This window comes from Camelus bactrianus, chromosome 9, assembly GCF_048773025.1.
Source record: "Camelus bactrianus isolate YW-2024 breed Bactrian camel chromosome 9, ASM4877302v1, whole genome shotgun sequence".
Taxonomy (NCBI): domain Eukaryota; kingdom Metazoa; phylum Chordata; class Mammalia; order Artiodactyla; family Camelidae; genus Camelus; species Camelus bactrianus.
The window spans coordinates 56,747,957-56,764,275 of record NC_133547.1 but is presented as its reverse complement, the minus strand read 5'-3'; the positions used below and the strand labels follow the sequence as shown (position 1 = coordinate 56,764,275).

Sequence of the window (16,319 nt, the reverse complement as noted above, 5' to 3'; positions counted from 1 at the left end):
CCTTCTGGTTGGGTCTATTGCCCCAGCCGAGGTGTGAGGTATTACTGTATGGCTATAAAGTTTCTCTATGACTTTTGAATTCAGGAGGGCTTAACACGCCATGGTCCTGGCCTCCCTAGGTCATACTACCTTTAGTCTTAAAGCTGACCTCAAGTTCACACACCTAAGTGCTCCTGCAGAGCTACCTCTTCCAATCAGCACACAACACACAGGCCCTAAAAGCAGAGGCTTATGAGAAGTGCCAAGCACACAGAGGAACAAGTGGCACAGTCTACCACCTGCTGCTCTTCTTCCATCTCCCTCTCTTTCAGGAAAGGAGACCTTCATCCTCCACTTCTCCGTTCTGTTTTACTGCGCATTGACTTCTTTCTCTGGGATTCTATTCTATTCTTTCTCAGGGGTTAGAGCAAAAGTCCTGGAGCCTACATTCATTGAGCAAGCTGAAGTCACAATTATTTGTTAGTCCAGACCATCATTTTTAATGCTATATTCAGCAAACCATGAAGATACCCTTCAGATGATCAGATAGGTATCATAAATCACACTGTGAGACAGATTGTCAATGATCCCCAGAGATCCTCAGTCATAGCCCAAGGAAAGCCTCAGAACCACACTAAAAGTGACTCATACCTCCTTTTTCAGATATGCCTACAAGGAACCAAAAGGAAATATTCCAGTTAGGCAGACTCTTGCCACCTACCTTTTCATGAGCTCCTGTTCACTAGTATCCAAAGCTCTCAGGGTTCGGGCATAAAGGACAACGATGTCACTGTGCTTGGCTTTCTTGTTGCACTAAGGAGCCCAACAGGACACAATTAGTGTGGTTCTAGGAATCCTCCTGACTTAACGTGTTGACTGTACACATGGACAGTTCTTAACTATAGTCTTTACCTGGGGACATTTTCGTGCCTGTCCTTTGAGCCATTTAGAAATGCACTTATACCCAAAGAGGTGCCCACAGCGCAATGCTGAGAGCCGGTGATCTCCAGCATTGGTCCACTGTTCCAAACATATTGTGCAAGTGTCCCCTTCTTCCTCCTCCGTAGAAGAAGGTAGAAGAGAGTTAAACTTCTTGGGAGACTGCTGGATGAAAACCAAAATACATTCAAGTTAGAGAAAATGCAAAATCAGTCTTGAAGGAAACTGGTTAAATGTAATACATTTACATTTCTGTATTACATAAAGACATGAAAATATTACTACCCTTTGAGCTTATGAAATTCTTGTTATTTTTCATTCAAATGAAGAAATGGAGCCATCTTTATGAAGATACAAACACAAAACAAACCTAGAAGTGACCCAACCACAGATAATCAACAAAATGGAATATTCGGTTTGTTATACATTCAAAATTAGGTTCACAATCAACTCAAGTAGCTATAAAATACCTGGCTCATGTGAATAAAGAAAAAAATACAAGGAAAACAAAAAAGAATATAAACAGTCAGCTTATATAAAAATACAAATGGTAAGTGTTCGCTTATAATTAAAGAAATAAAAATTAAAGTAGGAGACCACTTTTTCCCTCTATTAGATGGCATAAATTGATGTCTGATGATACCAAGCACTACTGAGGGTAAGGGAGAAATTAGCATGCTTATGTACCGCTGCTGCAAGTAGAAACTGGCACAAACTTTCCAGAGGGCAATTTGGCATTATCTATCAACACTAAAATACATATTCTTCCTTTGATACAGCAATCTCTCTGCTAGAAATATATCCCATGAACATAACCACAAATACTTGCCAAGACAATAGTACAAGGATGCTTAGTGCAGCATGACCTTAACAGGAAACAACAACAAAGAAAGAAAAAAAGAAAAAGGAATAACCATAGTGTACATGGCAAGGGAAGAGTTAACTAAAAATGTATTCATATGATAAAACACTATGCAGCTATTACTACTACTAAGAACGAGATTCAATTTTACGTACTGATAATAAAAAGCTCTCCAAGATGCAGTAAGTCAGGGGGAAAAGAAAATAGGATCAGAAAAAGATATAATACAATTCCTTTTGTGTACCTTTCAAAGTAAAACATTTAAATGAATTCAGAGAAGTTAAAGGATACAAAATTAATCTACAGTGATCTACACAGTAATAATGAACTATCAGAATGAGAAATGAGGAAAATAATCCCATTTATGAACTGCATCAAAAAGAACATAGTATCTAGAAATAAATCTACCAAAGAGGTAAAAGACCCATACTCTGAAAACTATAAGGCATTGATAAAAGAAACTAAAGATTACACAAATGGAAAGATATACCTTGCTCATTAACTGGAAGAATATTGTTAAAATAATCATACCCCCCAAGGCAATCTACAGATTCAATACAATCCCTGTCAAAATATGAATGGCATTTTTCCTAGAACAAATAATTCTAAAATTTGTATGAATACCAAAAAGACTCCAAATAGCCAAAGCAATCTTGAGAAAGAAGAACAAAGCTAGAAATAACATGCTCCCTGATTTCAAACTATACTACAAAGCTACAGTAATTAAAACAACATGAGACTGTCACAAAAATAGACACACAGATCAATGGAACAGAGAGCCCAGAAATGAATCAAATGAATCCAAACTCATGGGCAATTAATTTATGACAAAAGAAGCAAGAATACACAATGAGGTAAAGACAACCTCAATAAATGGTGTTGTGTAAACTGGACAGCTGCATGCAAAAGAATCAAACTGGACTATTTTCTCACATCATATACAAAAATAAACTCAAAATGCACTGAAGACTTAAATGTAAGACCTGAAAATCCATAAAACTTCTAGAAGAAAACATAGGCAGTATGTTCTTTGACATCAATATTAGCAATATTTTTCTGAGTATATCCTCAGGCAAGGGAAACAAGCAAAAATAAACAGGACATCGAACTGAAAGTCTTTTGCACAGCAAAGGAAACAATCAACAAAACAAAAAGGTAACCCACTGAATATAAGAAGATATTTGCAAACAATGTATCTGGTAAGGGGTTAATATCTAAAATATTTAAAGAACTCATACAACTCAATGTCAAAAAAAAAACCTGACCAAAAAATGGGAGAAGATCTGAATAGACATTTTTACAAAGGAAACACTAAGACTGTTGATAGACACATGAAAAGAAAAGATGTTGAACATCACTAATCATCAGGGAAATGCACACTAAAACCACAACATGCTACCTATCACCTTACAAGTAAGTGTTGGTGAGGATGTGGAGAGAAGGGAACACTTGAGCTGTTTGGTGGGAATGTAATTGGTGCAGCCACTTTGGGAACCAGTATGGAAGTTCCTCTAAAAATTAAAAATGATCCAGCCATATGATCCAGTAATTTCACTTCTGAATATTTACAGGAAGAAAATAAAAATACTAATTCAAAAAGGATACACCCATTGATATTCACAGCAGCATTATTTTTCAACAGCCAAGATATGGAAGTAACTCAATTGTCCTTCAATAGATAAAGGGACAAAGATGTGGTACACACACACACACACACACACACACAGGAATATTACTAAGCCATGAAAATTTTGAAATCTTGCCATCTGTGACAACATGGATGGATCAAGAGGGTACTATGCTAAGTGAACTAAGTCAGAGAATGACAGATACCATATGACCTCACATAGATAGAATCTAAAAACAAAACAAAAATGAGAGCAAATGGTTGGTTGCCAGGGAAAGGGGGAGTAGGGATATGGCAAAATAGGTAAAGGGGATTAAGAGGAACAAACCTCCAGTTATAAAATAAATAAGACATGGGGACGTACTATACAGCATGAGGAACATGGTCAATAGTATTCTAGTAACTTTGGAGACAGTTACTAGACTTATGGTGATCACTTCATAATGTATGCAAATGTCAAATTACTATGTCGTATACTGGAAACTATAATATTGTACATCAACTGTATTTCAATAAATGAAGAACATTTATACACATAAATAAATTTACACGAACAAAAATTTTTTCTTGAGAGAAAAAATAAAAACAGAGGCCATATAGAAACACGCAAAAAAGTAGGTCAATGTTTTGGAACTCACACAGTACACAGCTGATATTAAGGATAATGGAGTTATTTTTAAAAATAAAAATTGTTTATCACATAGCAATCATTCTGCCAAATAGTTTACAAACTGTATTCACATCTACTATTTTAACTGATACTTAACCTTGTTAAGTAGGCAGGACAAGTTCTCCTCACACCTCCTCCAACCCCAGGGTTTTAAACCTAAGGGGAAGAAGTCTTACAAATAGTGAGTAACTTGTATGGGATCCATACCTGGACCTCCTGCCTACAAAATCTGTGAGCTTTCCATTTCAGTCTGTAGCCTCTTCTTCAAATGAAAACATAAACCTTTCATTCATTCATTCATTCATTTATTGTTGGGGGGAGGTAATTAGGCTTATTTATTTATTCTTAGAGGAGGTACTGGGGATTGAAGCCAGGACCTCATGTATGCTAAGCATGAGCTCTACCACTTGAGCTATACCTCCCCTCCTCTTAAATCTTTCATTTAAGATAAACAAGTTTATACTGTATAGCACAGGGAAATATATACAAGACCTTATAGTAGCTCATGGTGAAAAAGAATATGAAAATGAATGTATATTCATGTATGACTGAAAAATTGTGTACACCAGAAATTGACACAACATTGTAAACTGACTGTAACTCAATTAAAAAAAAAATCTTTCATTTAAAAGGATGTTCATATTACCTGTTTGGGGAGAGTCTCTCCTCCACTGTCACATGTAACTTCTTGCTCTGCTGAGGTATCTCCTAATTGCTCTGCCAAGTGGTTTCCAGAAAGGAGGGGATAGGTAATATACAAAAGAAGACGTAAGTCAGGTATAAGGCTAGTAGGAAAGCCGGACTCAACACAGCTTTCCATTTCTAACTGGGAGTGTTGTTGTAAAAGGGATGACAGCTCCCCAGGCAGCATCAATGAATTTTTAAAATGTAGAATAGTACAGTTAACCTACAAGTACTCTCATCCAATTTCAAAAATAATCAATATTTTGCTAATCTTGTTACACCTAAGCCCCCATTCCCATTATTTTCTTTTGGAATACTTATGAAAAACCCTAAAATGGGATTTCACTTTTGTAACACTTGCTGATAAGGATTCTTTACAAAAACACTATCTCTATTACACCTAACAAAATTAACAATAATCCTTCAGTACCATTCCAGACACACAGTTTGTACTCAAAATTACCGAACTGTTATAAAGTTATTCTTTACAATAGATTTATTCCAATCAGGATCCAGACAAGGTCTCCAAATTGCTGTCTCTTAAGTCTTTTTCATTTATAACAATTCTCCTTCACTTATTTCTATCCTCTCCTTGTGACTGACTTGTTGGGGCAGATTTGGTCATTTGTCTTACATCCTCAATTTGGCCGACTGCTTCCTTGTGGTGTTGCTTACTTATTGCTCCATTGACTACCTTTCCTATAAACTCGCAGTTAGACCTAGACGCCTCAGTAGATTCAATTCTGTTTTTTGGGAAGAGAAGGGGAAGTTAGAATATCTATGATGTGTGCTTCTGATCGCAGCACATCAGGAGAGACTCTTACTGGGTTCAGGTGAAGTCAGTCAGACCCCTAGACTACCTAGTACCTCATCAACATTTCAAAACCTCCACTAATGATCAAGATGGTGATTTTAAAACTTTAGTCATTTTTCTTTTTGAGGCTCAAATTGTCTCATTGCTTTAAAAAATCTTTTACTGAAATGTAATATACACAAAGAAAAGTGTATCTTAAGAATTCATTTTAGTGACTTTTCACAAACTGAACTATAAACCAGAACATCACCAACTCCAAGAGTGTCCCTCATACCTTGATGTCCTCCTTACATCTTGGGAGGGGGGAGCCAGGGAGGTGAACTTGTCTCCACCAAAGTTTAGGTTACTTTACTAAATTTTAACACCATTGACTGATTTTGCCTATTTTTGTATATAAATGGCATCTCTGAGCTATCCACTTGTTATGTCTGCTACATTTGTTCTACACTGTTTACAAGATTCTTCCATACTTATATGTGGAGTTGTAATTCATTGTCACTGCTATACAGTGTTTTACTGTGTAAATTTGTAACAATTATTTATCCATTCTGTTCCTGATGAATATTTGGATAGTTTTCAGTTTTTGCTATTAAAAACAGTGCTATTATATTCTTGTACATGTCTTTCATCAACACATGTACTCATGGGACATTTTACATAAGTGGAATCATAAAGTATGCTGTCATAAATTTTTTCCTAAAATTTTATGTAATTTTCTTATATTGCTTATAGATTTCAAAGTATTCCTTACTCCTGGTTTTTATCACTTATGTATTTTTCCAATACTAAATGGTTTCATTTTTCACACTAGATCACTGACCCCTTATATCCTGGTTTATAGCATGAGGAATGAATCTAACTTTGTTTTCTAGTTAGCTATCCAGTTTTAACAATAATACTAATTTAAAAGTCTGATTTGAGATATTCTCTTTACAATACATTAGATGCTCATATACGTGTAGGTCTTTTTCCAATGTTCCATTTGTAGTATGTCTTCTATTTTAGAGCTGAATGACTCCATTTTTGAGGTATCATTTACCTTCTTCCTCTATTTCCTTCCTGTAAACTGCGCAAAATGGTTATTGTATCTAGAGTCAAGTTGATTCAGGATGTTTTTTGGCAGCTAGTACTTCCTAGGTGGTATGGATATTTTTTATTGCAGCACATCAAGATGCACATAAAGTGGTGGTTTCACTCTTTAAAATGCTAAGATTAATCAATGAGTTCTAGCACTGTCAGTCTTGTTCCTCCAGTGAAAAGAATGGTTGTAGGATTCGCTGATGGTCTTTGCCTAGATACATCATCTCACTAGGAGCCATAGAGCCCCACCTATCATTCTTGCTACAATTATTAGCTGGAATTTTTCTATTTAAAAAAAATTTCCTAGGGGTGGGTGGGAGGGATGAATAGGCAGAGAACAGAGAATTTTTAGGGCAGTAAGAATACTGCATATGATATTATAATGATGGATGTATGTCATTATACATTTGCCCAAAATTATATAATGTACACCACCAAGAATGAACCCTAAGGTAAACCACAGACTTTGAGTGATTACAGTGTCTAATAAATGCACCATTCTGGTGAATGATGCCAATAATAGGGAGTCAATGCATGTGCCAGGGGCAGGGACAAAGGGTATATGGGAAATCTCTATCTTCCTCTCAGTTTTGAAACATAAGCTACTCTTAAAAAAAACAAAAAAACAAATGAACAAACACACAAAAGACCTTCATCAACGATTTGGTTTTTCCTGATACAGTTCACAAAGGAAAGGTGGGATAAATGTTTAATCCTTGATTTACCAGTTTTCAGAGCAATGAGTCAGAGCTCTAGTAACTTATTATGGTGATATGGTTTGGGTTTTTTTAAGTACACAATTATGAATTTATAGATTCTCACAGATTTGATATATTTCAATCTATAATCCAAAATAACATTCAGTATTCTAATGCTCAAATTGTCCCATCTTTGGCCACTAGGGTCTCCTTCAGAGTTGCACCTGAGCCTACTGACATAACTGACATGATAAGACTTAGATGGCTTCCTTGCTTTCTAGCACAATTAAATGCCCTAGGCTCATCTTGTGTATTTCTTTTTCTTTTCTTTTTGCGTATTTCTTATCATAGACCTGGGAAGCCATTTGTCCAAGAAGCCCTGGCTCCCTTTGGTGTGAAAAGACCACAATGTAGGTTATCAGAGGGTTTTTAATGTAAGCTTTAGGGGTCCCTGCCCATCTACTGCTAAATAAAGTTCCACTTGCACAGTATACAACATTACACTAAGACTTAAAAAGTAGCAGACTAGACAGGGTGTTTAATTAACAAAGTTTTTCTTTTGAATAAAGAATCTATTTCATTCTCAGATTTCTAAGAAAATGAAAAGGAATATAAAGTGCCACTATAAAGTAACCAACTCAATTCAATGGGTCACAAATCACACTAAATTGCAAGCCAGATCAAATCTTCTCTATACAGTTATGGCCAGTGAAAGCTTTGACCTATAAAGCGGTAATCTATGACATTTGGGGGAAAAAGGAAAGTACCAAAACACAAGTCTAGAGTTTCTAACCTTCTGGAATCTAACCTTTCTGGATGTTAGCCTTGTGAATCATCCGGATAAAATACTCACCTTCTAAAACAACAGCTCTAGGTTCCTCTGTCTGGACAACCCCCTCTTCATACTCTGTGGAGCTGTCACTGTCAGAATCAGAACTACCTGATCCCTGCAAGTCTACAGAGACTGGATTCCTAGTCTCCGAATCATAAGAAGTGGTTGGAGAATGAGGCTGCGTCCTGCTCACTTGAAAGTATGCATCCAACGGTGCCCTCAACCTATGTAAGCAGAAAGACAACAGAATTCTAGTAAAATACACCAACATCACAAGAATAATCCATAGTAATTTGGAGGCAAATCCTAGTCTTTTCAACTCATTGCCAGGCCATTAATTGCTGCCTTTGAACACTGAAGCAGGAATAGCAATTTAGGCAGATGTTGACTGGCCTGATATGCTCTTTTCCACTCAATTATTTCATTTAGCCTACAATGGAGCTTGATCCCTAAGTTAAAAGCTAATTCTACTCTATTGGCCTTTCTTTTGTCAATATCTTTTAAAGACATGACTAATTAATATATTTTACTTAATTAACTAAGAAAGAAAGGAAGACAGACACAACTCAGCAATTGGTCTGCTGTTATTAAGAGGTTGAAAAGAGAGTGGGAAAGAAGAAAAAGGGCCCTGTTGATCATATATGGCCTTACGTGATTCTGCTGCTGTTGCTACGCAGAATGAAGTCTTTGGAGTACAGTATGAAGTCTGGCTTCAGTCATCATTGTTTCACCCCTTATATTAAGCCATTCTTCTTTTCAAGCTAAATAATGTCAAAGGACAAACATTCTTTCTTTTGCCTGCTCAAACCTGCTGTTCAATACTCTTGGTGATTTTTTTTTTCCATTTAGTGTATATGTCAACTATAGCATTTCTACTTTGTACATTTTTATAACTTCAATCATCCGTTTAGTGACACACTGTTATTAATACTTTGCTTTAGTTCTTTGATTATATTTAAACAGCAGATTTAAAGTTTGTCCAGTAGGTCCAATATCTTGACTTCTTGGTGTACAGTTTCTATTTTTTCTTATTTTCCTGTGTATGTTATATTTTCATTACACACCTTGTAATTTTTTCTTGAAAACTGGACATTTCAATAGTGTAATGTGGAAACTCTGGAAATCAGATATCCCCCCTTCCAGGATTTGTTGTTGTTGCTATTTCTAATAGTTGTTATTATTTGTTTAGGGACTTTGCTGAAGTAATTCTGCAAAGTTTGCATTCTTTGCTGTATGTGGCCACTGAAGTTTCTGTTTGGTTAGCTTAGTGGTCAGAGTTCATGACTAGACAGACATTTCCTTAAATACTTGGAACCAGTAAGACCCCTAGTCTTTGCTGAGGGACTTGATGTGTGTTGGGGCACGCTGTCAATAACCAGTCAGGCAGGTGACAGCTCTGCCTTTGCCTTCATTTCTTGCTTACCCAGAGCCTTGAGGTCAGCCAGAGTTGTAAGCTTAGTGCCTTCTTAGGTCTTTGCTGAGCATGAGCACAGCTGCACACAGCCCCAAGCATGTATGTGGCCTTCTAGATTCCAAGCAGCATGTCAGGGGCTTTTCAAAACCCCATGTGAAGATTTCATTCCTCAGCTTTTCCCTTTAAGATTTTTGGTTAGTCTGTTGCTCCAGTGGTCATCCACTGCCTCAGACAGACCCTGGGAAATAGGCTTTAGGTTTTTTGCATTGGGCAAGTCAGAGATAGCCTTTCAAGTGAGATCTTCCAGGGACCACCAAACAGGTCAAAGAAAGAGAATTCTTTGGGAATGAGGCTTTGAAGGAGCTTTGATTCCATTCCACTCTCTTTAGTCACTTCCAGACTGTGGCTTTTCACTGATTGCAGGCAGTTAGTTTTCAAGACTACTATGGAGCCAAAGAAGGGGATGCCACAAAACTCACTGGTCTTACTGAGACACAGCTGTTTTTAATAATCACTCCATGAATTGCTACAAGTATATGTTAATTTCTAAGGCACTGAAAAAGTTGATTTTTATAAATTTTGCCAGTTGTTTCACTGATTCTATGGAGAGAATTTTCTGAGATCCTTACTCTGCCATTTTCACTGATGTCACTCAGGTTTCCTTTTCAGAAAAAAGCTAATCAAGTTTATGAACTTATTTTGGGGAATATGCATGAACAGCAGCTATAGCTATTCATGAGAATATGCACATAACAGCATTTCCTAAGGACATTTTAACCAAATGAAATACATAATAAAGGCAGGCTACTACACACATATCAATAGCATTCTGCATAGAAACCAGTTTTTAAAAAATCACTCATCAATATTGCTTTTAGTAGCAAAATAGGCATTTCCAAGATCAGGTGGGGACACAGGAAAGGGAAACTATGAAAAGTAATGGGAGGCGGTGCTGGGAGTATAGTCCTGAAACCTAAGAAATCCTCCTCTTTCCCTGCACTTACTACCTCTGAAGTAAATAATAGTATAGTAAATTCTTGCCCCTTGCTTACCCTCTGTAGTCCTAAGATTCCATAAGCTCCATGGGAACTGGCACCCTGATCTGTCCTGTTCACCAATGTATCTCCAAGGCAAAAGTTCAGTCTCTCGCACAGTGGAGTGTTACAAATATTTGATGAATGAGTGATGACGCTGGCAGCCAGAACCAAGCAGCCTCAAACAAAGAAACACGAGAGGAGTTTGTGACTTTGACTGAGAAGCCTGTTGGGAAAAATATCTCACTACGCAGGTTTCCCCAATTTTGGCTTCTTGGTGGAGACTCAGGCAAAAGCTCCTTACCTTGGCCCAGGCTCTCAACACCCGGCTTAGGCATAGTCTGTCAGGTGAGTAAATGCCAAACACCATAATGAGAAATTTATCTCAAGGAATTCAGAAGGTATAAGCAATCAGACCTGGGAAAGGTCAGACTTTTACGTGAATTTGTGTGGGATTTATTTACAACACAATATTTAGAGAAAAAAACTTAATGCCACATTTATCTGGCTCCAGAATCCAAGTTCTCTCCATTGAACTGCACAGTTCCTTGACTTTATTTTACTCTCTTTGTGGAAACAGACATACAACTGTCAGTTAAATAGTTTGACTGACATCCTTTAAAATCTAAATTCTGTAACTCAATCCCTGAGCACAGATTCTACATACATCAAGCAATTTTCTGATCAGGGTTTGGCTTCTATGTGTAAATATCCCCGGGAGAATCATGCTGACCATGCCAACAAGAAAATTCGGTATCTGTGGTGTTTCTATTTTTCTCCGTAAGTTGGCATCTGGTTTATAAGTGTCACTCTCCTGTGAATTGGTTAACACAAGTGTGCCCAACCAAGAGCAACACCCCTACCCCCCACCCTAGCCAATGAATGTATGAACAACCAAGCCTGAGGACTACAATAGAGGCCTCTTCACAGTCAGCCAGTTCCCAGGGACCCTACTCTTAAATCTCAGCCCCCTTATTTCAACAGAGTCCCCAAACTCCACTACAATGTACTTTCACCTGTGACATAAATGTATGAAATCTTACTTTGCTTTCAAAATCTGAGAGAATGACATCTTAAAATAACAAAGTAGCATGCATTTGCAACTCTTGTCAACACTGGTCATCCTAGATGGATCACATCTAGAAGTGACCAGGCACTAGAGACTGGAACCACAGGAATCACAGGCCCTGGTATGGTAATCAGCAGGATCCACATGGAAAAGAATGCTGAATCCAGAATCACAAGTCACAGTCTCAGTTCCAAAGTCACCTCAGTCAAATCACAAATCACCTCATCAGCTTTCTCACTTGTCAGACATAGGTAATTGAAGGTCTAACCACCACTTTTTAGTGTCATCTCATTATTTTCATAGTGTTAAAAAAACAAATGGATCTGATTGAAGCTTCCTCTGCTTGTGTAGACAACAGTCAGATCCAGGTCCCAGTACCAGCTCTAACCTCCTCTGTGTTGTTCCTTGAGACCCTGAACAAATCACTCTTTCAGGGTCCAAGTTTCTTTCACATTTAAAATGAAGAGGTTAAATTCAATCTCTCTGAACATCATGAAGACATTTAGAAGGCCAAATGTGAAAAAAGGATTTTGAATAAAGTAAAAGGAAGTTAAAAAACAGGCAAGGCATAGACAATTGTTATTTTTCATAATAACCCTATCACAACTTAACAGCTAAGCCCTTCAAGAGGAAAGTTCAATTCAAAACTTATGAAAGAGAATTATTCAATTCTGCAACACATTCTCAGGTGAGGAGGGCTGGAATGTTTCCCACTTAGTCACATTCTACTTTTCGCAAGGCTTCTCTAAATCCAGCCTGTCCGTCTTCCAAAATCTACTGCACTACTAAGGGGAGTACCAATGAATAAAGAATCCTGAGCAAGTGGAGGAACTTTGCAAGTTAAGTACTTTCTTGATGTGCAAGATACAAATGATCTAAATAAAAGCCAGCCTCCACGGTACCGTTGCCAACAAACTACCACCTAGTTTTCAAAGCTTATTGGTGTAACTTATCCCCTCAATTACTTTATGAAGTAAATTAGGCAGTCACTTTTATTTTCATCTGACTTACGAGGTAAAGGGAGTTCAGAAAGATTACCTGACTTGCCAAGTCACAATGCCAATTCTTCGCAGCACTGAGGCATATCATGAGTACGTAAGAGTCATAATTCCCAATCTGGCATGAATCTCAAAATTTATATAAACATATATATATTTACCTGGCACTGTTTGTCCTCTGAGACCCTCCAGCTCTTGCCCTGCGTGAAGCTGAATTCCTCCTCCTCCTCACTCTCACTGGCCCCACATTGCGGTCTGAAGGTGGTCTCAGGAATTCTAGCATGCCATGAAGTCTCTGCAGCCCACTGATAAAGCTGTTCATTGAATCCAATGAAGATACTCGCACGGTGTGGTTAGCATCAGATCCTTGCCTCTGCTCCTCTGAAGCTCCTGGACCGATATTCTGCACATTCTCTTCTCCTGAGAGTTCCACTTCCCCTGTCAGGTCAATGGACACCTGTGGAGCAGGCTGGAGCAGGGGTGGTCCCCCTTGGCTGCTGACTACCTCTTCAGGAGGGGGCTGGAGCAGGGGTGGTCCCCCTTGGCTGCTGACTACTTCATCAGGAGGGGGCTGGAGCAGGGGTGGTCCCTCTTGGCTGCTGACTACTTCATCAGGAGGGGGCTGGAGCAGGGGTGGTCCCCCTTGGCCGCTGACCACTTCAGCAGGAGCAGGCTGCTCTGCAGCATGATCTGACTGCACCTGAAGATCACATTCCATTGCTTCATGAGCCATTACTAGGGAAACAGTATTTGTAAAAAGTATTAGTAAAGCAGATAAAACATGCCATGTAGCTAATATAATCATATCTGTCTTTTAGTATATCTGTTTAAGATCATTTGTGGCAAAACTGAGAAACTTTAAAAATGATTTTATTTTCACTTTTTTCCCCCATAACAAGCGCTTATGACCAGTTTTCCTGTGTGCCCTTTGAAAACATGAAGTCATGTGATCATAGCACTATCCTTTAAAATAGATCTATAAAATAAGAGGATTGAACTATTGAAAGTAATCTCCCAGACCTCTTACAGTTCTCCATCGTGGCCTGAATATGGACATTTACTAAAACAAATGCATATAATACTATATTCAATTTTAGTAGGCAACGTTCATCATTCATAGTAACAAGTTGTAAAGAATAAACACAGAAAGGACATTTCTATACTTGCATAATGAACTCAGTTACTAACTAGAAAAAGAAATTTACCTATTTGTGCAACCTTTATTTACCCCAACCTTTTCATAATTTTTGTTTCCTATTTCTAATTCCATTCAACAAATATTTATTAAGCACCTGTCATGTAGTCAGACACTCCACAGAAGTAAACACAGGCAAATGGATAAGACCTTGTATAACAAAGTTTCAAACAAATAGGAGAATAAACAAATCAATGTGAAAATTACACCTTGTGCTATTTGGTTTTGGGAGTGGGAAGTAAGGAAAGGAGGGTTAGCTAAAAGCCTGGAAAAGTAGTTAATGTCTCGTAGGCAAACAATCAATCAAAAACCTCCTCTCCCTATGCTACAGAAAACTGGAGAACTGAACCAGACATGCTTAAGATCAGCATGGCGGGTAGCACAGCAGTGAAAACATGGAGTTAAGTGAAAGTCTGCAAACTGAACAATGTGAGACATTTCCAACCCTTCTCCCCAGTTTCCCTGCCACACAAATCCAGGACACACTATTCTGGTTTATATACATTCTCTGTGCCTCAAGGCAGGAGATTCTAAAAGCCTGTTTTCCAGAGAAAATCAGCTTAAAAGGAAAGACCTATGAATACGGACATTTGTGAATCCCCCAAGAAAATGGCTGTCTATGTATCTAACAGTAAAAGCCCACTGGTTGGTAAGGTTCAGCTACTCATACAGAGCTAGCAATCAGTTTTCTGGGGTTCTCTCCTTAAAAATGAACAAACAGCCAACGATCAACTGACATTTGAGGAAAGCCTCTAATGTGAGATAGAGGCCAAAGCAGACAAAGAGAAGAAACTTGGAGAGAAGAAAGGAAGACAATGCAACAAACAGTAATAAGTAAATAAGTACATAAATAAATAAATCCAAACTTAAAAGAATGCCAAGGGAAAAAAAGAACAAATCAGAAAATAAGAAAGAGACAAGATACAATAAACCTCCTAGAAGAAAATATAGGCAAAACATTATCTCACATACATCTCAGTAATGTTCTCCTAGGGCAGTCTACTCAAGAAATAGAAATAAAAGCAAGAATAAACAAATGGGACCTAATTAAACTTACAAGCTTTTGCACAGCAAAGGAAACCATAAGCAAAACAAAAAGACAACCTAAGGAATGGGAGAAAATTTTTGCAAAAGATGAAACTGACAAAGGCTTGATCTCCAGAATATATAAGCAGCTCATATGACTTAATCAGAAAAAAACCCAATCCAAAAATGGGCAGAAGACCTAAACAAGCAATTCTCCAGTGAAGACATACGAATGAATGATCAACAGGCACATGAAAAAATGCTCAGTATCACTAATTATCAGAGAAATGCAAATCAAAACTACAGTGAGGTATCACCTCACACCAGTCAGAATGGCCATCATGCAAAAGTCCACAAATGATAAATGCTGGAGAGGCTGTTGAGAAAAGGGAACCCTCCTACACTGCTGGTGGGAATGCAGTTTGGTGCAGCCATTGTGAAAAACAGTATGGAGATTCCTCAAAAGACTAGGAATAGACTTACCATATGACCCAGGAATCCCACTCCTGGGCATATAACCAGAAGGAACCCTACTTCAAAACGACACCAGCACCCCAATGTTCATAGCAGCACTATTTACAATAGCCAAGACATGGAAACTGCCTAAATGTCCATCAACAGATTACTGGATAAAGAAGTTGCCTATTTATACAACGGAATAGTATTCAGCCATAAAAATGACAACATAATGCCATTTGCAGCAACATGGATGTGCCTGGAGAATGTCATTCTAAGTGAAGCCAGAAAGAGAGAGAAAACTACCATATGATATCACTCATATGTGGAATCTAAAAAAAAAAAGACAAATGAACTTAAATATAAAACAGAAACAGACTCACAGACATAGAATAAAAACTTGTAGTTGCCAGGGGGGAGGGGAGTGGGAAGGGACAGACTGGGAGTTCGAAGTTTGTAGATACTGACAGGTATATACAGACCAGATAAAGAAGTTTATACTGTATAGCACAGGGAAATATATACAAGATCTTATGGTAGCTCAGAGTGAAAAAGAAGGTGAAAATGAGTATGTGCATATTCATGTATGACTGAAAAATTGTGCTCTACACCAGAAATTGGCACATTGTAAACTGACTATAACTCAATAAAAAAAAAAAGAAAATAAGAAAGAGCTCTTAGAAAATTTACAGCCAAAATAAATGCTTTGGGGGAAGCGTACAGGTCAGTGGTAGAGTGCATGCCTAGCATGCACAAGGTCGTGGGTTCAATCTCCAGTACCTCCATCAAATTAAAAAAAATTAATAAGTAAATAAACCTAATTACCCCCCCAAACAAACAAACAAAAATGCTTTAATAGAAGGATTGGAAGATAAAGACGAGGAACTCTTTCAGAAGGTAAAATAACAGACACCCCCCAAAACAGTAAGATTAAAAGGTCAA

General features: G+C 37.8%; 1 protein-coding gene across 2 annotated transcripts in view; it reads right to left on the bottom strand.

Annotated features, from left to right (window-relative positions):
* RFWD3 (ring finger and WD repeat domain 3) overlaps positions 1 to 16,319 on the bottom strand; it is a 33,866-nt gene that overhangs the window by 15,877 nt on the left and 1,670 nt on the right. The window contains exons 2-6 of one of the 2 annotated variants that reach the window (XM_045504878.2): positions 12,862 to 13,435; positions 8,207 to 8,409; positions 4,724 to 4,794; positions 892 to 1,083; positions 701 to 792 (exon numbers count right to left, since the gene is read on the bottom strand). In XM_045504878.2, the coding sequence (XP_045360834.2) occupies positions 701 to 792; positions 892 to 1,083; positions 4,724 to 4,794; positions 8,207 to 8,409; positions 12,862 to 13,433 (1,130 nt within the window). In that variant the 5' untranslated portion in view covers positions 13,434 to 13,435. The remainder of the gene's footprint in view (positions 1 to 700; positions 793 to 891; positions 1,084 to 4,723; positions 4,795 to 8,206; positions 8,410 to 12,861; positions 13,436 to 16,319) is intronic. The other variant, XM_074370437.1, reaches the window with a different exon arrangement.